The 19700-nt window shown below is 57.3% G+C and overlaps 1 protein-coding gene across 5 annotated transcripts; it reads right to left on the bottom strand.

The window, feature by feature from the left end:
* Window positions 1–2141: 2141 nt before the first annotated feature.
* Window positions 2142–18030, bottom strand: PRX (periaxin). 5 transcript variants are annotated; one of them, XM_037047453.1, is made up of 8 exons: window positions 17922–18029; window positions 13087–13130; window positions 12855–12953; window positions 12607–12732; window positions 10415–10571; window positions 6765–6961; window positions 4443–6146; window positions 2142–4394 (listed from the first exon to the last, which is right to left on the bottom strand). In XM_037047453.1, exons 1-8 carry the CDS (start codon window positions 17962–17964, stop codon window positions 2334–2336), a joined length of 4431 nt encoding a protein of 1476 aa, XP_036903348.1. In that variant the 5' UTR covers window positions 17965–18029; the 3' UTR covers window positions 2142–2333. The 5 variants fall into 5 exon arrangements, with proteins under 5 accessions (XP_036903348.1, XP_036903349.1, XP_036903347.1 ...); XM_037047454.1 differs by having other exon boundaries at window positions 2142–4697; window positions 4917–6146; XM_037047452.1 differs by having other exon boundaries at window positions 2142–6146.
* Window positions 18031–19700: the final 1670 nt, after the last annotated feature.

Below are 19700 nucleotides of genomic sequence, written 5' to 3'. Positions count from 1 at the left end.
GAAGAGAGAGGGAGCTGTCCAGGACAAGGTGGGATGGTCCCCCAAACAGGGACATGAATAGGAACACTTGGGGAGTGGATGCTGAGGTCAGGTTGAATGGTTTAACACTGAAACATCGAACACATACTGAGTGCTCTGGAAGCCTCATCTGGCTCTGGCTGGGTGGCTCTGTTGGTTAGCATGCCATCCTGATATGCCCAGGAGGTTGTGGGATCGATCCCCAGTCAGGGCGCACACAAGAGTAAATCAATGAATACAGAAATATACGTAAGTGCAACAACAAATCAATGTTTCTCTCTCTCTCTCTCTCTCAAAATCAATGAATTTCAAAATAACATTTAAAAAAAGAAGCCTTGCCCTGGCTGGCATAGCTCAGTGGATAGGCCTGCGAACCAGAGGATCACGGTTCGATTCCCAGTCAGGGCACATGCCTGGGTTACAGGCCAACTCCCAGCAGGGAATGCATGAAAGGCAACCATACATTGATGTTTCTCTCCCTCTCTCCTTCCCCTCTAAAGATAAATAAATAAATAAAATCTTAAAAAAAAAAGATGCCTTATCTGGTCCTTACAACATACATTTTAATAGCTCCATTTAATGGATGAGAAAATCAAGACACGAAAGTTTTTATTTTTTTTATCTGCACCCAAGGACATTTTTTCATTGCTTTTAGAGAGAGAGGGAAGGGGAGAGAGCGAGACAAAAATAGATGTGAGAGAGAAACATTGATCGGTGGCCTCCCCCATGTGCCCTGACCGGGAAAAGAACCTGCAAACTTTCGGTTACAGAATGACGCGCCAGCCAACTCAGCCCCACCAGCCAGGGCAAGGCTTCTTTAACATTCTTTAAAGTTAGGAGCCAGAGACAGGCTTTGACTGTGAGAAGTCTGGCTCCGGAGCCAACCTCTGCACCAAACCCACCCCCCCCACACACACACATCCTCCTCATGCCCAGGAGGTGTCCAGGGGAGGCACACAGAGGCCACTGGATCCTCTCACAGACACAGGGGAGAATTTGGGAATTGTCATCAGAGGCGAGAAGTGGAAGCCTCTGTGGGTGACAAGTGCACAGTGGGTGTGGAAGCAGAGGAAGCCTGGGAAGAGCCCAAGAGCGTGAAAAGAGAAGAGCGGAGAAGAGGAGAGCGTCCAGGAAGGAGAAAGAGATCCTGCAAAGTCGGGACCAGGGAGACAGAGGACGCCCTTGTCGTGACCACAGAGGGGTCACTTTGGACACTGGACAGGTCCAGTGAGCAGTGGAGGGAGGAAATCAGCAAACGCTTGGGGACTGGCCCAGGGGTATGGGCCACGTCTGGCAGGGACAAAGAGGACACACGTGACAGGGTAGTGTGATCTGAGGGGGCTGGCCTGAAGGGAGGAGTTGTCAGCATAAGTGGGGGTCCGTAACAACTCAAGGGCATGGCCCTTCATCTTCTATGATGGGAGGAGAGTGGAGATATGGATACCAGGCCATCAGGGGGTGATTTGGAACTGGACAGCAGGTCTTCTCAGTCCAGTCTGGGACGTGGGTGTGTGGGGGTGGGTGCACTGGAGGGCGGGGGCAGGTGCACTGGAGACCCCGGCCTTGTGCTTAGGGGCTTAAATCTGGAGTGAGGTTGAGTCTCTGAGAGCCAAGGCTGAGCACCAGGGACCCAGTCCTAAGAGGCAGCCACGCGTCTGGACTAGAGGCTCTGAACCCCAATCCGGGAGAGAGCCAGGAGGGGCCTTCCTGGGTGGGGCCAGGTGGACGGGGCAGTCAAACCAGCCAGACAGAAAAGAACGGCCGGGCCGCAGAGATGCCCTTGTTGGTGAGTGGCCAGCAGAGGGCAGGTGGGCAGCGATCAGTCTGTTTCTCTTAGCGCCCTTGGGACTGTCCTGGCTAGTGTTGGGTTCCCCAGGACAGGTGTGCTGCCTCTGTGCTCTGCTGGGGAACTTCCCAGAACCTGCTCAGGGGCCCCTGGGATTCCTGAAGGGCTAGGGCAGGCCCCAAGGCCCCCCTGACTCTCCGCAGTCCGGGGCTGGCCTGTGTCCCAGCACAGGATTCCTTTGGGCCAGGCTCGAGTCACCCTCCTTCCTTCCCAGGGACCGTTTTCTCCACAGCCTCCCTTCCTGCCCCCGCATACAGAGGAGACTGGACACAAGGCTACCCCTGGATTATTTATTCGCATGGCTTGGCAACATACAGGCACTCTCAGGGAGCCAGCGCGAGGCCTCCCGGCCCTTCCCCATCAGTCACCTCCTTCCCCGCCCTCTGAGGGTTAGTGCTGGTTACTTCACACACAGAACAAGGGGTGGGGATGGGAAGACAGGCAAGGAGTCTCCCTCTGCCCAGGAGCTTCAGATGACCGCAGTCTGAACCCCTTCCATCCTGGCAGGGCCTGGAGCCCCGGCCTCCGTAAACCCCACGCTGGGCAGTCGGACCCGGAATCCACCCTCTTCTGGGTCCCTGCTCCCACTCCGAGCCTTGGGGCTCAGGGACACCCTGGGGAAACGGAACTTGGGGGACTTCTCCGCCCCAGGGGACTTGGAGGCTGCCTCACCCTCCTGCCCCCGAGAGGCCTTGGAGGAAGTAGAGAGGCCCACACGGGGCAAGCGAACACGGAGGCGGCCTCGGCGCCCAGAGGCCCCTTCTCCACCACCCTCCTCTTCCTCCTCCTCCTCAGGGCTTGGGGAGCCTTCGCCAGTGACAGCCTCGCTCTGACTGAAGCCCACGCGGGGCAGTCTGAGTTTCGGGCTCTTGGCCTTGTCCCCCTCCTCAGGCCCCTCCTTGGCCCGCACCAGGCCGAGCCGGGGCAGCCGCACCTTGAGCTTGTGTCCGGCGTCTCCCTCGCCCTCTACCACCTGGTACTCAGCGTGGCTGCCCATGGCAGGTGGCGCGATCTCCACGTCGGGCAGTGAGAGGTGGAAGGTTCGTTGGACCCCTGCGGGCTGGTCCCCAGGTCCCTCAACTCCAGCGCCAGCTCTGGCCCCCAGTGAGGGCATCTTCAGCTTTGGCCCACCTTCGCCCGTGACTGCCTCGCCCACCTGTGCCTCCCGGTTCAGCCCCACATCCAGCTCAAGCTGGGGCACTGTCACAGCAGGCATCTTGAAGACACCCTCTCCCACCAACAGCTCACCACCTGCCACCTGGGCTCCGGGCAGAGACAAGGTCACCTGGGGCACCTGGACCCTGTAGCCTGCTGTGTCCTCTGCCGTAGGGACTGCACTCTTGACCTCCTGCCCTGAGGTGGCACCTAGGCCCATCTCGCTGAAGTTGGTCAGCTCCACCTGGGGCAGGGAGATGCCCAGGGGCATCCTCAGCACCCCCTCCTGGCCCTCAGGGCCTGTCTGCCTGGTCGTGGACACTTGCAGGCCTGGCAACCGTGCCCCACTGACGGCCACCCCGCCTTCTGCCCTTACTTCCTCCTGGGCCCCCAGTGTGACCAGCTCCACCTCGGGAATCTTAAGCTGACCAGCCATAAACTCCGCCTTTTCCCCGGGGCTGACATGCTCAGCCTGGATTTCTACCTCCTTCCCTCGAGCCAGCCCAAAGGAGGGCATCTTTAACTTGGGCATCTTCACCCTCCCATCCCAACCCCAGCCCTTGCCCTCCGACTCAGCCACCCCGGGCACCAGTTCTCCTGCCTCCGTGTCCCGGACTCTGACCCCAAACTTGGGCAGGGTGAGCCTGGGCCCCTTGAGCTTGAAATCAGGCCCCGCCACCTCCACCTTGCCTGTGGGCAGATGGGCGTCCAGGCTGAGCTGCGGGATGGACAGATCGAGGGCAGGCAGCAGGCCTGCCTCCCCCGCCCCTTTAGCTTCAGCCTCAGTGCCCACCCGAGCCTTGGGGAGCGAGATGGCGAACTTAGACACCTTCGGCTTGGTGGCTCGCCCAGCCCCCTCAGCCTCTGCCTTGGCCACCTTTGGTCCCGAGAGTCCAAACTTGGGCAGGGAGAACTTGGAGGTAGGTTTGACTTTCATCTCCATCACCTCTACCCGCCCTTCCTCGCCTTCCACTGTGGGCAGTTGTGGAGCAACAAGCTCAACAGAGGGCAACCGGAAGGCCCCTTCCCCGACCCCTGCTGCCCCCTTGCCTTCTGCCCAGTCCACCTTGCCCACTTTGGCCTCTGGGACCTGCCCCTCTAGGCTGAGTCCCCTTGGCAGGTCCAGCTCCACTGAGGGCAGTGTGAGCGAGGGGACACCCACCTGCGCCTCACGGTCCACCTCTGGCTGCAGACAGGGAAGTGTCACCAGCTTCCCTGAAACTTCAGCCCTTTCCTCGCCTGGCTTGCCTCTTGACGGAGACACTGCCCTCCCCAGCTTGGGCAGGGTCATCTTGGGCATCTTGAAGCCAAATTCCATCCCCTCTGCCTTCTCTGCCCTGCCAGCTTTGAGCTGCATCTCTGGAGCCTTGGGCAGCTTCGCTTCGGGTGCCTTCAGAAGCTGCACCTCTGGGACCTTTGGCACCTGAATTTCTGGCAGCTGCATCTCTGACACTTTCGGCAGCTGTACCTCCAGGAGGGGCACATCGGGCACGACCAACTCAGGCACCTTGGGAAGCTTCATCTCTGACACTTTCAGCAGCTGTACCTCCGGGAGGGGCACATCGGGCACGACCATTTCGGGCACCTTGGGGAGCTTCATGTCTGACACTTTTGGCAGCTGTACTTCCAGGAGGGGCACATCGGGCACGACCAACTCAGGCACCTTGGGGAGCTTCATCTCTGACACTTTCGGCAGTTGCACCTCTGGGAGTCGCACATCAGGCACCGCCATCTCCGGCACCTTGGGGAGCTTCATGTCTGAGACTTTTGGCAGCTGCACCTCTGGGAGGGGCACATCGGGCACAGCCATCCCAGGCACCTTGGGGAGCTTCACGTCTGAGACTTTTGGCAGCTGCACCTCTGGGAGCCTCACCTCGGGCACGGCCATCTCGGGCACCTTGGGAAGCTTCACTTCGGGGAGCTTCATCTCTGGCACCTTCGGGGCTTTCGCCTCAGGGACTTTCATCTCGGGCAGCTTCATCTCGGGCAGCTTCATCTCGGGGAGCTTCATCTCAGAGACTTTTGGCAGCTGGACCTCCGGAAGCCGCACCTCGGGCATGGCCATCTCCGGCACCTTTGGGAGTCTCATCTCCGGCACTTTTGGAAACGCCATCTCTCGGAGTTGTATTTCTGGAAGGGCTGCCTCGGGCACTTTCGGGAGCTTGACTTCAGGGACCTTGGGCACCTTGACCTCAGGTGCTGAGACCCCGATGCCAAAGGAGGGCATTTTGATGGTGGGCAGCTTCAGCTTGCTCTCAACAGCGGCTTCAGGGGCAGCGGGCCGGGGTTCCAGGAGAGAAAGCCCGAAGGTGGGCATTCGGAGTCTAGGACCCTTCACCCTGGCCTCAGGGCTGCCCTTGGCCACCTTGACCTCAGCTACTTCCTTTGCTCGAGCCCCGAAGCGGGGGAAACTGAGGCGGGGCATCTTCAGGGCCACCTCAGGCACCTCTTCTCGGGCCTCCACTTCTGCGCCTGGTAAGGCCAGGTCCACCCCCACAGCAGGCGCTGCCACGTCCAGCGTGGGAACCGTCAGGGCCGTAGCCCCTTCTCGGGTTTCCAGACACGGTAGTGTGGGCAGAGTGGGTAGCGAGGGCAAGGTGGGCAGCTCCACTTGGGGAACCTGAATCCCCACGGCTGCGGGCTCCACAGTGGGTGCAGCAGCGGCTCCTAGCCCAAAGCTTGGCAGGTGCAGGGCAAAGCCAGCGGCTGCTTCTGCTGCTGGGGCCTCCTCTCCCCGTCCCTTGGGGGCTGGGACCTGGGGGACACCCACCTCTGGGCTTGGCAGCCTCGGCCCAACCAGCTCCACCTGGGGTGCTGTGAAACGAGGCCCTGCGGCCACCTCGGCTTCTGCTTTGGCCTTCCGGGGGGGAGGGGCAGTGGCTGCCAGCAGGGCTGCCTGGGCCCCTTCGGCCGCTTCTCGGACCCGCAACCGAGGTATCTGGAGGCGTCGGCGGGTGGGAGCGGCTGGGACAGGGCCCTTGACAGCCTCGGTTTTGGGGCCCCGACGCAGACGGGAGAACTTGGGGAAGGAGAATTCGACGTCAACAGGGGCCAGGTCTGCAGGGGCCCCCAGGGCCCCAGGCACCACCATCTTCTTCTTCTTCACGGGGGACAGACTCTGGATGTTCTGGGGAGAGAGGAGAGAGGCAGGAGGCGGTGGGACAGTGGGAGGCCTGGGGTGGACAGGGGAGCCCCGCCTGGCATTGTACCGGGTTGGGCGTGTGATGGGTTGGACATCTGGTCCCCAAAACGCCATCCCCACTCCTGCCTGCCATTTCAGCACACTGCCCCTGAAGGCAGGGACATTCGTTTGGGACCTCACGGTAAGTCGAAAGGAAAATGGACACTCAGGATTGTCCTCAATACCCTCATTCTAGAGATGGGGACACTGAAGCCTAAGGAAGGAAAGAAACTCGTCCAGGGTCACTCAGCCTAAGTGGGAAGCAATCAGGCTAAACCTGGCGCCCTCATTGGGAGTCCCCTGGTTCAGGGCCCCTAGTGAGCCTGGAGCTGAAGGTGACAATGCCTCTCCAAAGCGGGTGAGGTCCCCGGTTTGGGATGAGTGGGTCTCCCTCCCCAGGGAGGAGTTTAGGGGCACAGAACAGGAGGTAAAGGCTGGGATTAGGGTTGAGTTAGTAACAAGACAGAGCGCGGGGCTGGCCCGAAGCTAAGGGAGCAGGGTTCATGGCGCAGTGACAGGCTCACTGGGGCAGTCCGGCGCCAGGGCCGGGCTAAGCACGCGTACCAGCTTGGCCACCTTGGCCCGTGGGCCCTTGATCTCGTAGCCAGACACGGTCCCAGGCCTCAGCGCCAGGTCCCCGGTGGGCACAGTGCGCTTCAGACAGAAGGAGACCTTGTAAGGCTCGGCGCATTGCAGCAGACGTAATGCGTCCTCGTACTTGAAGTTCTCGAAGAACACGCGGGCGCTGAGCAGCTGGTCCCCTGCAGGCGAGGTGGAGATGAGGGGGCGGGGCAAGGGCGCCTCAGCTCCACCCAGGCAAGGCTCCTCCCACTTCAAGGAGCCAGCACGGAGAGACCACGCCCGAAATGTTATCCCCTCCGCTTAAGGATAAGCGCAGGATTAAGGATAAGCGGGGATATCCTTATCCTTAAGGATAACTCCGAGTTCCTCCCAGTTTGAAGCTGAAACGCGGAAGGAAGCCCTGCTTTGTGGCCTTAGCTCTGCCTTCCCCATTGAACAAATCCATACCTGCTCAGGCCATGCCTGTCGTCTTTCCCCTCCCCTCCCCCATCCTCACATTTCAGACCCTAACCAAAAAGAAAGCGCAGTTACACTTTATATTTACAATAGTCTCTTCATCTTTTGCCGAGTTTAAGAATGTATACAGAGCTGTGAAGGGTAGGGACATGGGGCTGTCAGGAAACTGTTCTGGGGAGAGGGCTGGGCATAGGAATCCACGGCTGAATCATGGGGTCTCCCAGCCCCTCTTCCACGCCCCCATTCGTGGGACATCTGTCTACAGGGTTCAGGGCCCAGGGCCCTAGCGTTTAGAGGACATGGCTGTTTGGAGAGGAGGTAGACCAGGCGGGAGAAGGGTTGCTCAAGAGGCAAAGAGCTGGGGAGCCAAGACCAGGGACCTGGACTGGGTGTCAGTGGAAGACAGCACCCGACCCCTCACTCAAATTAGGCACCAACACCCCACAAAATGCTGGCAGAGAAGAATTCTCTCCTCCACTGGGGTCCCTTAAAACCCTTCCTGACACGGTCCTTTTCCCTGTAGGCTCAAGCCCCCTCTAGGCAGTCACCTTACACATGTCCTCAAATTCTTCCTGCTAGTTTCTACCCAGCTCTTGTCCCCCAGTGTCCTCTCCATCTGCGCCTCAGCACAGCTGACATCATTGTCCCCAACCTGTCCCGTGAAACCTTTCTCCCCTGTTCTCCTCCCTTCTCCCCTCAACCACTCCTGTCCCTCAGTCCTGGCAGCTTAGGGAAGGGGGCACAGGTCAAAAAAGGAAATGGGCAGCTGAGGGGAGAAGCTGTTCAGACTTTGCTTCCTCTACTGAGAAAACAGAACCAGAAGAGAACTTCCAGAAGCTTTCACCCCATCACTCTCTACCTGTTCATAGAGACGAACTGTCCCAATCCTGGCTCAGGTCAATTCCTCCAGCAACTCTCCCCCTTCCCCACATCGCGGATGTGTCTCTCTAACACATTGTTCCCGTCAGCATACCACGTACCATTGTTTCGTACACGCGAAAGGGTGCCTCGGTATCACTCCACCTGGAGATCCCACCCCATTTATCTCTTCACCTTAACGGCAAAACGCATCGAGTTATCTGGCCGCATCATCGTTTCTGCTTCTCCCGTCACACTTCTGACACCCCAGCCCAGAACGTCCCATTAGCGACATCTATAGAGCTAAGCCCAAAGGCCAAGTCCCACACTTCATCTCCTCAGCCTGTGGCCAAATTTCACTCTCTCCTTCATCTACTCGGTTGGCTGGGCTTCCGGGGTGCCCCGTGCTCTGGAACCCGCCGGGACGGCTCCTCCTGACCTCCTGACCTCCTGACCTCCTGACCTCCTGACCTCCTAAAGACACACCGACCCGGAGCTCAGACGCCTTATCTTCTCCACCCCTGTGCTCCACTCACCCTTTTGGGAAGCTCATCCAGATTTAGATTATTTTTATTTTTAAAAGATTTTTTTTTTTTTTTTTAGAGAAAGGGGAAGGGTGGGAGACAGAGAGAAAGAGAAACATCAAATGGTTGCCTCTCACATGCCCCTAACTGGGGACCTGGCCTGAAACCTAAGCCTGGTCCTTGACCAGGAATCGAACTAGCAACCCTTCGGTTCACAAGCCAACAGTCAGTCTACTGAGCCATACCAGCCAGGGCCAGAGTTAGGAGTTTAAAGTTCATAGATATGCTGACAACTCCCAAGTGCATCTCTCTAGCCCAGCACCCTCTCCTCCATCCTAGACTTATATATCCAACTGCCTTTGCACATCTCCATCTTGATGTCCGACAGACAGTCCTCATTTAACAAACCAAACTGTTCTCCTGGTCTTCCTCCAGACAAGCTCCAGCCCCAGGATTCTCCGTTTGTGAGACCACCATCCTCCTTGACTCCTCTCTTTCCATCACACACTATATCCATCCCATCCTGAAGGCTCCTCCTTCAAAACAAATCCAGAATCCAGACTCCGCTCTCCACCTCCAGTGACATCGCTTTGGCCCAAGCCTTACCATCTCTTACCTGGGCAACATCTTTGTTGGTCTCCTTACTCCTCCCCCTCCCCCCAGTCTGCTGTCCACTAGTTCAACATGGTTATTATTCTTCCACTCACAACGGTCCCAGATTAAAAGCCAAAGTCCTCCCCATGGCCTGCAAAGTCCTCCAAAAACATCCCTCTTGCCTCACTGGCCTCATCTCTTACTCGTCACTGACTCTTCCATCCACACTGGCTTCCTTGCTGTCCTTCCAACAAGCCAGGTACACTCCCACCTTGGGGCCCTTGCACGAGAATCCTCTTCCAGATGACCACATGGCTCCTCCTCTCACATCCTTCAGGCCTTTCCTCCCTTCTTGGCTCACCCTATTTAAAAATTCAGCTCCCCGGTCCTGGTCGGGTAGGTCAGTTGGTTAGAGGGTTGACCAGGTATGTCACAGTTGAAGGTTCAATCCCCACTCAGGGAACATACAAGAGTCAACAATGCATGCATAAATAAGTAGAACAACAAATTGATGTTTCTCTCTCTCTCCCCTCATCTCTCTAAAAAAATCAGTAAAAAAAAAAAAAAAAAACAGCTTCCCCAGCATCCGTAGTACATATTATTGCCTTCTACATTATATGTTTTACATATTTTTGCCCCACTAGAATGTAAGCTTCATAAGCGCAGAATGTTATCTGTTCTGTTCACTGCAGTAACTCAAGAACCTACAATAAGTAGAAGGCCCTTAGTAATAGTTGTTGCATGACTCAATCACCTCAGTCTTATCCACGTTACCTAAGACATCCCTTACTAAGCTCCTTTTCCCACCCGCTCCCAGTTTTTAACTCCACCTCTTTTCTCCAGCTCAAACAACAAACAGTAACTAGCACTTACATAGTGCTTGCTATGTGCCACTTAGTTGCGCTAAGTGTTTTCAAATGCTGACTCATTTAATCCACATAATAACCCCATGAGATGAGTACCAGAATCCATTTTAGAGATGAGAAAACCGAGGCACAAAAAAAGCACAAACTAGTAAACTGCAGCTATGAGATGATGAAGCTCCACAGGCCGCTCTGGGCAACTACCAGGCCAACACACATAAAGCCCCAACCCAAGCCCTTCGCCTCCCTCTAGGCCGCCGGCCTCGCTGGGGAACCCCGGCAGCTTCCTAACCCCGCCCCCGCGTAAGGTCCCGCCCCGTCTCCCTGCCCCGCCCACCTTCCTGCAGGCTGAGGCTCCTAGCAGCTGGCGAGTCCTCCCGCAGCTCACGGATGTAGATTCCTTCCTTCCCGCCGCCAGCTACGTTGATACCGCTGACCCCAGTCTGCGCCTCCGTCTCCACGATGATCTCCACCAACTCCGCCCTCCTCAGCTCCTGTGGAGGGCGGCGAGAAGTCGCCACGGACGCTAGGACCAGACCTCGCCCAGAGCCCGCCATCGCGCTTAAAAGCATGTCTTAAACCGGTCCTTAGAGCACATGCCCTTCTGCGAGGCTCAGGCAGGTCCTGCGGGTCCACCCACTCCGACATATCCCCTTTAAGGAAGCTCTAGGCAGCTTGCTCAGNGTTGTCTCCCCCCCCCCCCCCCCCCCCCCCCCCGCAGAGGGTTCAACGGCTATTCAGGATCCAAGTTCTTCCGAAGCCCCTGGGGGCGAGACAGGAGGAGGCTAGCTGCAGAGACCCTGAGTTGTGACTGAGAGGAGGGGTAGATAGAGAGGGCGGAGCTATGTGTTCCATGGGGCGTGGCCAGTTCTGGTGCTAGGGGTGTGGAGCTCAGTTTGAGAGCACGAGTGGACAGAGCTCACAGGCCCCAGCAAAGGGACCAAAGAAATGAGAGGGTATGGTTAGACTGTCTGTGTGGCGGTGGGGTGGGGACCCAGAGTCTCAGGAGTAATGGGGAGCGGCTTTAATGACAGCAGAGCAGGAGTAGGGGTGAGGATGGGATTCAGAATGCGAGGCCAGATCCTTGAGTGGTGCAGAATGGAGGGGCGGGGGTGGGACTGGCCTGGAAAGCTTGAATGGGTGTGATACTGTGCCCCATTGTGGGTTCGTATGACCCCAAGACCTGCAGAATGCCCATGGGAGAGGGAATGCAGTGAAAGGGGGGTGCATGGGTAGTGAATAGTGGACCCGCCGACTTGGTATTCCTGGTATTTACTGTCAAAGGTGCTGACCTGCTGCTGTGCTCCCCGTGCACTGGGACTCGCATCTGGCCTTCCCAGAAGAGAAGTTCCGCTACTGTCTGTTCCACTACTGTCTAGGAACCCCATCTGCTTGTGTCTCAGGGGGAGAACTTTGCCCTCTCTGGTCTGTTTCCCTACTGTAGAGTTGGGTAACGCGATTGTACCAGAAAGAGTCTCTGACTGTGAGCTGAGACCTGAGGCAACAGGCACCCAAGAGGATGCTGTATTGGGCAAGGCACCTAGGCTGCTGGCAGAAACTGGAGCTGAGCCCAGAGCTGGGGGAGGGACGAGCAGGTCTGGGCAGATGCCACCCAGCAGTGGTCCTGGGACTAGAGGGCTGGGCAGAGAAGGGGTAAGAAGAGTTGTGACAGGGAAGGCAGAGCGCCCTGGGCTACCCATTTTGTGTGCAACACCGAATTTCATCCTTCCCACAGCTTGCACAGTCACGGACGAAAACACGGAAGGTCCAGAGGTGTGAAGGACTTGCCTCATGTCACACAGCAAGTTAAGCCACTGGGCCTTAGCCTCAGGTCTGTGACCTCAGCGCCCATAGACTGTTCTGCAGGCAGTGACCTACGTTCACTTTACACCCCCTACCTGCTGCCTCGAAGCCAGCTTGGCTACTGTAAAAGTAGACCCCCTCTGTGCCTGGCCTCCAGCAGAATGCAATCAATGCCAGGGCTCTGTCTCCTTAAAGGTGACAGCAGCCCACAGTCAGGGAGACTTCCTAGGCACCAGGCCCTGTGCAAATATCTCATGCAAGTCCTCAACACCCCTCAGAAGTGGGGATCATGCCCCATTTGACCTATGGAGAAGCAGGATAGAGAGATCAGGTCGCCTGCTCAGGGCTGCGACATCTGAAGTGGTAGGGTTGGAATTTAAGCCCAGAGGTCCAAAGCCCATGTCCTCAACCCTTGCACCATCTTGCTGCTTCCGATGATGGGTTTCTGCTCAATTTTCTTTAGCTCATTAGTAATATAACTCCATTCTGTTCCAATGAATTTGCTGCTTTGAATCTTAGTCTATGCCAGACGCTGTGCTAAGCACTTTACATATGTCCATTTTCCCCCTCACATTGACCTATAAAATAAGCCCTGTTGCTATTTCCATTTCTCACACGGGGAGACTGAGGCACAGAGAAGCCAGGAAGAGTCTCCTCGCTGCCCTAGTCTGTACCCCCCACCACCAGGCCTCACAAGTGCCCCTTGGAGGACGTGTGTGTACTCACCTCAGCACTCCGGCTCCTGACCTCCATGGTGCTGCTGGGAGTCACCTGGGCACCAGGCTTCTGCTTTCTCTCTCCCTTCTGCTGCAGGACCAACTTCAGTTCTGCATGGAGCAGCTGCCTCTGAGCCTGCACGGGACAGGGATGCAGCCTTGAGGCCAAGAGATGGTGAGGTGGGGAGGCTGGGCTTAGAGGGAGAGGTGGGGGTGGTATCAGAAGGGGAGAAGGGCCGCCCCCAGCTGTGCTCTCACCGCTGCCTGGGCACAGGCACCACCTCCTAACAGGAGCCCAGCCTGGGGTGCTGAATAGTTGTCTGTGGGACTTGAACCCTTCCTCTGGGGTCTTGCTGCCTGTCAAGGAGACAAAAGGGCATGAGGCTCCAGGCAGGCTAGGGAGGGGCAGGGAGGGGCAGGGAGGGGCAGGGAGGGGCAGGGAGGGGCAGGGAGGGGCAGGGAGGGGCTTGTGGCACCAGCCCGTGCTCACCTCAGAGTCACCTCCAGCTCCTTGGGCCTCCTGGGTCTGGGGCTCTGAGAAGAGTAATGTGAGCATTATCGTCAGCTAGCCCCACTGATGGCTTCCTGAGTGCCTGATCCTTACTGCACTCTGTCAGCCTCTATCCCCACAGTGCAGGTGGGGAAACTGAGACTCAGAAGACCTTTATCCAAGGTGACACAGTTAGCCAACAAACAGCAAAGCCAGAACTGACTCCTAGGCCTGCCTGACAGCAGAGCCCCTGAGCCAAACACCTCAGTGGACTAAGGGAGCCAGATTCACTATGAAATAATTATAACTATCCCATGTACTTCCTGTGGGCAAATCACCTCACTTCTCTATGCCTCAGTTTCCTCATCTATAAATAATGGAGAGAATGAGAGTACCTCCCTCACAGGGTTGTTGGGAAGGTCAAATGAGGTACTAAATATAGAGTACCCAGCAACCCTGGCTCATGTGGCCCCGTGGATTCAATGCCAGCCTGTGAACTGAAAGGTCACTGGTTCAATTCCCAGTCGGGGCACGTGCCTGGGTTGTGGGCCAGGTCCGTGGTTGGAGGTGTGCAACAGGTAACGGATCAATGTTTCTCTCCTCCCTTCCCCTCTCTAAAACTAAAGTGGTTTTTTTTAATGTGGTTCTTTTTTTTCCCCTAAAGATTTTATTTATTTCTTTTTAGACAAAGGGGAAGGGAGGGAGAGAGGGAGAGAAACATCAGTGTGCGGTTGCCTCTTGAGCGGCCCCCCCCCCCACACACACACACACCAGGGACCTGTCCTGCAACCCAGGCGTGTGTCCTGACTGGGAAACAAACTGGCGACTCTTTGGTTCGCAGGCTGGCGCTCAATCCACTGAGGCATACCAGCCCAGGCATAAAGGTTTTTGTTTTGTTTTGTTTTCTTAATAAAGTGTCAGGCACATGGGAGTCACTTCATAAGCATTTGCTGTTATTACTAAGAACTCCTGTGGTCTTGTGAAATGCCCCACAGGAGTTATATAGCACGTGGACCTCAGAACATCCTTATGAGGTCAATACAGTTATTGAGCCCATTAGGAAGAAGATAGCTGAGGCTGAGTTACACACTTGAACTCGTCTGAAAGCTCCAGCCTCTTATACTGATAATAACTAATGAGTACTGAGTGGTCACTCTTTGCTACTCTTATGCTAAGACCTCACTTTCTGCCTCACTGCAGAAAACCCTAGCCCCTCAGAGGCCGAGAACCTTGCTTTAGGTCACACAGCACAGCAAGAAGGAGACAGAGCTGAACTATAGCCTCCCATTGGCTCCTCTGGGGCAGAGGTGATGCATATTGCGTCCCCACCACCAGCCTCCCCACTCTGGCCTTGCCTTCCCAGCCCCCACCTGGCATGCCAACATGCCAACCCCACTCCCAAAGGAAAGGTCAGGCCTCACGCGGCACATTCCCCCAGACAATGGCCCGTCTGCTGTGCCCAGTCACATTCCACCCCTGCCCACCCACCCCCAGCTGCACAATGGTCCTTCAGAGCCCACCACTGGCCAGGAGAGAGGACACAGGGACCCCCTCAACGTTGCAGCTGTACCCACTCCACTGGCCGGCCCCCCACCATGTCAGAGGGCTCCTCTCTGGCTCTTCTAGGAGTCCTGGTCTCTGTGTCCTTCCCCAGCCTCCCCTCTGAGCCCCTCGCCCACAGTAGGGTTAGCTTCCACATCTGGGCTCTGTGCTGGCACCCACAGACCTCGTAATCACCCTGGATGGGGCAGCTATTTTAGCGTTGGAAACTGAGGTTGGAAAGAGAGGGGAAGTGACCTGTCTGGGGTCACACAGCCAGGGCATGTGCCCTTGACCCCAACTCTGCACCTTAACTTGTACTGGTGGCTCTGAGCACTGGAGGAGGCCCAAGGAGCGAAGCAGCTAGGGCGGGAGTGGGCCCGGGCAGGGGCAGAAAAGGAGAACTGTGAAGGGGCTGGGAATGGGCATTTTTAGAGGGACCTCTATGGTGCCAACCCTGGCCAGGCAGGCTCGGTATAGACATGGCCTCAGGTACAGCCACAGCCTCGCGGTGCCCCTTTGTACTGGTGAGCAAATGAGGGTTGAGAAGATCCTACAGTGACGAAGTCGGGGACTTGAACTTGAAGCTAACTCTGGGTTCCTGGTGCAACACGACGTCCTGAGTCGGGGATGGGGGAAGCTTGGTCCATGTAGGAGGCAGTGGAGATGGAGGAAGGGCTGTCCCGGATTGCAAGCTCCCTTCTCCGGGCTGGGCACTAAGGTCACACCCAGAGGCTGGCACAGGAAGCTCAGCAGGGGTGGGGGCAAGAGACTGCCCTCCTCCTCCATCCCTGCCCAGGACAGCTGCCCGTCCAGGTTATATTTAGCCCAGCTGTGCCCTTCCTGAGCCGCGTTCCCACCCCCTGGGGCGGGGTGGGGTGGGGGCAGCTTCGGAAGGAAGCCCACCCCACCCCGGGAGCTCTCTGTTCCCAGCTCTGCCCATCCTACTAAATGGGGAGGCAGGGTAGGGGGCTTCCCGGGGGGATCCCTGACTTGTGGTGGAGGAAGATTGAACGGGGCTCCCACAGTGCGTCAAGGCAGGGCCGGACCCTCCGAGTACCAACGGCCATTTCTCAAGCAGGTCCTCCGGTGCCGCCCGGTACATTCCTGAGCTTCCGGAATTCTGAGTCCCCCTTTCTTGAGCTTAACTATGTGCAGAGATCCTTCTCGGCCCTGGCTCCTTAAGTCCTCCCAACACCTGCCCGGGGAAGGTACAACCTGGATGGTCACTGAAGACGCCACTCATGCTTTCAGAGCAGCTGGGGCGAGGCGCAGTGAGGCTGTTCCGCTGACCTACTGAGGAGCCCCCCAGCTTTGCCCTGCGTGCCCTGTTCCCCCCCCCGTGGCTGGCGCCAACCTCGTTTAGGAATTCTCCTCACTCGGAGCCTCAGCTTCCCTAGCTCCCCGTGACCAGGTGCCCTCAGCAGTGGGAGTGAAGGTGTTGACCTGACCTCTCCAGGCCCCCAGACTTGACTGGAGGCCGTCTAGGGAGGTGTGTTGGCGGCCTCCGGCTGCCTCCGTCAACCTGGCTCCAGCTCTGCTGAGGCGGGAACTGGGCACAGCACTGCGTCTCTCAGGGCCTCAGTTTCCTCCTCTGTCAAATGCAGCCAATAAGAGTGGTTTTAAGGATTTGTGAGATAACTGCAGGCGCTTAGAATATTCCCTGCACGTAGTAAGTGCTCAACTAATGCAAACTAGTCCCTGACAGAAAGCGGGGGCTGCGCATCTCAAAGTATCTCACATCCCACCTTTGCTCACCAGTAGCTCGATGCGCTTCCCCATGGAAGGGGGACTTTGGGTGAGGAACAAAATCCAGTTTAGACATGACCTCACACCAGCAGGATCAGCGCTGCCTCCCCAGCACACTACTCCAGGAGCAAAATGCCTGCTCCCCTTTGACCAGCACCCCCACGCCCGGCACCATGTCCCAGCCCTTTCCAAGCAGCATCTCATCTGCTTTCCCATCAACCCTGTGAGGCGGCCTACGGCAGCCCATTTTAAAGACGGTAGGGCAGAGGCACAAAGGATGAAGTGTCTTGCCCAAGGCCGCACAGCCAGAAAGAGAGAGATGTTGGGATTGGAAGCCAGAGTCGGGCCCCAACGTCTGTGCCTTCAACTCCTACCACCTGCTGCCTCCTGAGCCCCAGGCAGCCTCCCAACACCTCCCAGGACCCTGGGTCTCGTTCACAGCCTGGCCAGGGAGGGAACTGGCTGGCTGATCTCTTACCACTGTGGGCCTCCAGACACCTCGAGAGCTCCTGGTCTGTCTGCTCAGCCCCAGCCCCAGGCTGGGGGGGAAAAGGAATGGGGAGGGGGAGGAGGGCGAGACCCCAGTCATTGGCTGCCCAGGCATGACATCACCGGGGGGTGGGGGGTGGGGAAACAAACATCCCCTCTCCCAGCTCCAGTCACTCACAAGCCAGTGGGTGGGGAGCCAAGACACAGCCATCCGCCTGGGGCGACACCGCCACCGGGATCCCTGCTCTTGGGATTTGCATGTTGCTCCAGCCCCTTAAAAACGGAGCGTCCAACCAGCACCAGTTCCTAGCTTCCAGCAACAAGCACGGCTCAGCTGGTTCCTGGGGCCCCCAAATTAAACCCCTTCCACTCTCTCTCCCACTCAGTGAGGGTTCAAATCCCAGCTCAGCCGCTTCCCCGCTCTGGGGTCTTTGGGAAGTCCCCGCGTCTCCTTGGGCCTCAGTGTCTTCATTTCTAAAACAAATAGTAAAAGTGCTCACCTCCTGAGGTTGTTGTGAAGATTCAATGAGTTAAAAGAGGCTAAACACTTTTAAAAGTACCTGGCACAGAGTCAGCGCTACTTAGAACTATTTTTGCATGACTCTCCACACAGATCAGGTGGCCGGCTACCCTGGTCAGGGGTTTTTTGGCCCGAGTGAGACTGGGCAGAGGCGAGTCCCACTTCTCTGCTTCACGGAGATGCCGTTTGGGACCCACCTGTCCTATGCTAAATACTGAGCTGGGCACGCGCAGCTCTGTCCTGGACTCGAGGATGCAGGGTGGGGAAGTTGTATTTGATTTTTCGCTTTACAGTCAGGAGGTGGTGGAGCTGGGGCACGATGCCTGTTCTGCTGGCCCCCAAAGATGCTGCAACCCTGCATCCCCCTGGTCTCACAGACAGGTGGGCTCTGGGTGACGCCCACGGACGCCCGCCATCACCCACAGCAGGTAGCTGGTAGCACCGAAGTTTAACCCCAGACCCGCCCAACTCCCAACGCAAGGCCATCAGGCCTCACCCTAATATCCTGGGCCCCGGCCCCCAGCCTTGCCAGACTCACCAGGCCCCGGAGGGCGACACGGGAAGCACAAGTACCCCCACATGCCCCTTGCACCCGCCCGGCAGCTGCCTCAGATGTTCACAGCTCTCTGAGCCCAGGCCTGGGGCCAGGGCTGCTATGAGGCCAGGGATTACCCCCAAAATGCATGTCAGCAGCTTCTGCCCCATTGTCCAGCCAGGAGAGGCCACCAGGCCCTCTCCTCAGTCGGCACCCCCGACCCTCACACCAGCTCAGTGGTCCCTCTGAGGAACCGTCCCCCTGACTTCACTGTATGTTCGGGGCCTACTTCTGAGGGCACAGGGACCAGGGACAGGTTGGCAGGATCCCAGAATGCTCAGGGCCTCCCTCTTCTCTCCCAAATGCCCCCTGCCCACTCTCAACCGCTGGAGAAGGCAGGAATGTGCTGAGCTCTGGGAAAACTCTTCCAGGCCTGGCAGCCAGCAAGGGTTGGGGTGCGGCCGGAACCCAGCCAGAACCCTCGTCCCCGGAGGAACGGAAGGGACAGCGTGGTTAGGGCTGCTGATGGGCCTCAGGAGACCCTCACCCCATGGCCGTCTCTCTCCCTCTCACTCACTGACTCATTCAAATATTCGTCTGTTCGTGTGCTCATTCGAAAAACATTCACAAGCCCGTGATGGCAGGCCCTTTGCTGGGCACTAGGGACACTGACGGACCTAAATTCACTGTGGGGCTGAGGGGCGGGCTCAGGAAGGTCCCTGGAGGGGGAGTCATCCAAAGTCAAACTGACGGAGTGAGAGGAAGGAGCCAGGTAAAAAGATGATGAAGGGGCTTCGGGTGGAGGGACAGACACAGGCAAAGTGCCACAGAGAAGAAGAGGGCAGCCTTTTCCCCAACATCAGCAGGCAGCGAGCACCTGGTGGTGCGCCCAGCCCCGTGCTGAGTGTGCTGGGGGCACCGCGCAATCGAGGCAGCTGGGCCTGATTTCGCTGAGTTCAAATTACAACAAGGAGACGGACCCAGAATAGCCAGGGTTGCGATGGGAACTCCCAGGCAGAGAGTCCAATCGGGGCCTTGATGGGGGACCCGGAAAGGTGCTTGCTTCAGCCTAGGAAGGGAGGTCAGGGAAGCCTTCCTGGAGGAAGGGATGTGTGAGCTGAGACCTGAATGAGTCATAGGAACTAGGAGAGCGAAGAGGAAGGGTAACCATTTTACGAGCACAAGGAACAGCCTGTGCAAAGCACCCCAGTCCAAAGAGAGATCAGTACATAGGAAATGTCCAGAAGCTGAGAACTGTGTCCTTAATCATGGGCGTGTCCCCAGGGCAAGCATGCTCCTTCCTTAGCATAGCTGTCTGATTTACACATTTATTCACAGCTATTCGCAGGCACCTCCTCTGTGTCCATCTCTGGGCCAAGCAGCACTGGGGACACAGCCGTGACTGTGCCCTCACAAGACTCACCATTGAAAGGGGGTAGGCACTAAAGAAGTGATCAACGGAATCACTTCTGAATGATTATCTTATCACATTCTGAGCTAAGCAATGTGAAAGACAGATTCTGACCTACGGGAGGGGCTCGGCATTCTGGTACTATCAGAAAGGGCTTCCTGGAGGAAGTGACATTTGAGCCGGCATCTGAAGCACACATCGGAATTCAGGCAAGGCTGCAGGTAGTAGATACGTGGGTTTCAGGTAGAGGGAACCGCCCGTGTGCAGAGGGCTCTTTTGAGAAACTGGTGAATGTGAGAGCATGAGGGGACGCTGAGGGGACGCTGAGGGAACGCTGAGAGGACGGTCCATGTTCCGCAGGCCACGAGGAG

This window comes from Sturnira hondurensis, unplaced genomic scaffold (assembly GCF_014824575.4).
Source record: "Sturnira hondurensis isolate 20B ecotype Veracruz unplaced genomic scaffold, ASM1482457v3 Scaffold0005791, whole genome shotgun sequence".
NCBI lineage: Eukaryota > Metazoa > Chordata > Mammalia > Chiroptera > Phyllostomidae > Sturnira > Sturnira hondurensis.
This window is presented reverse-complemented; position numbering and strand designations above follow the sequence as displayed.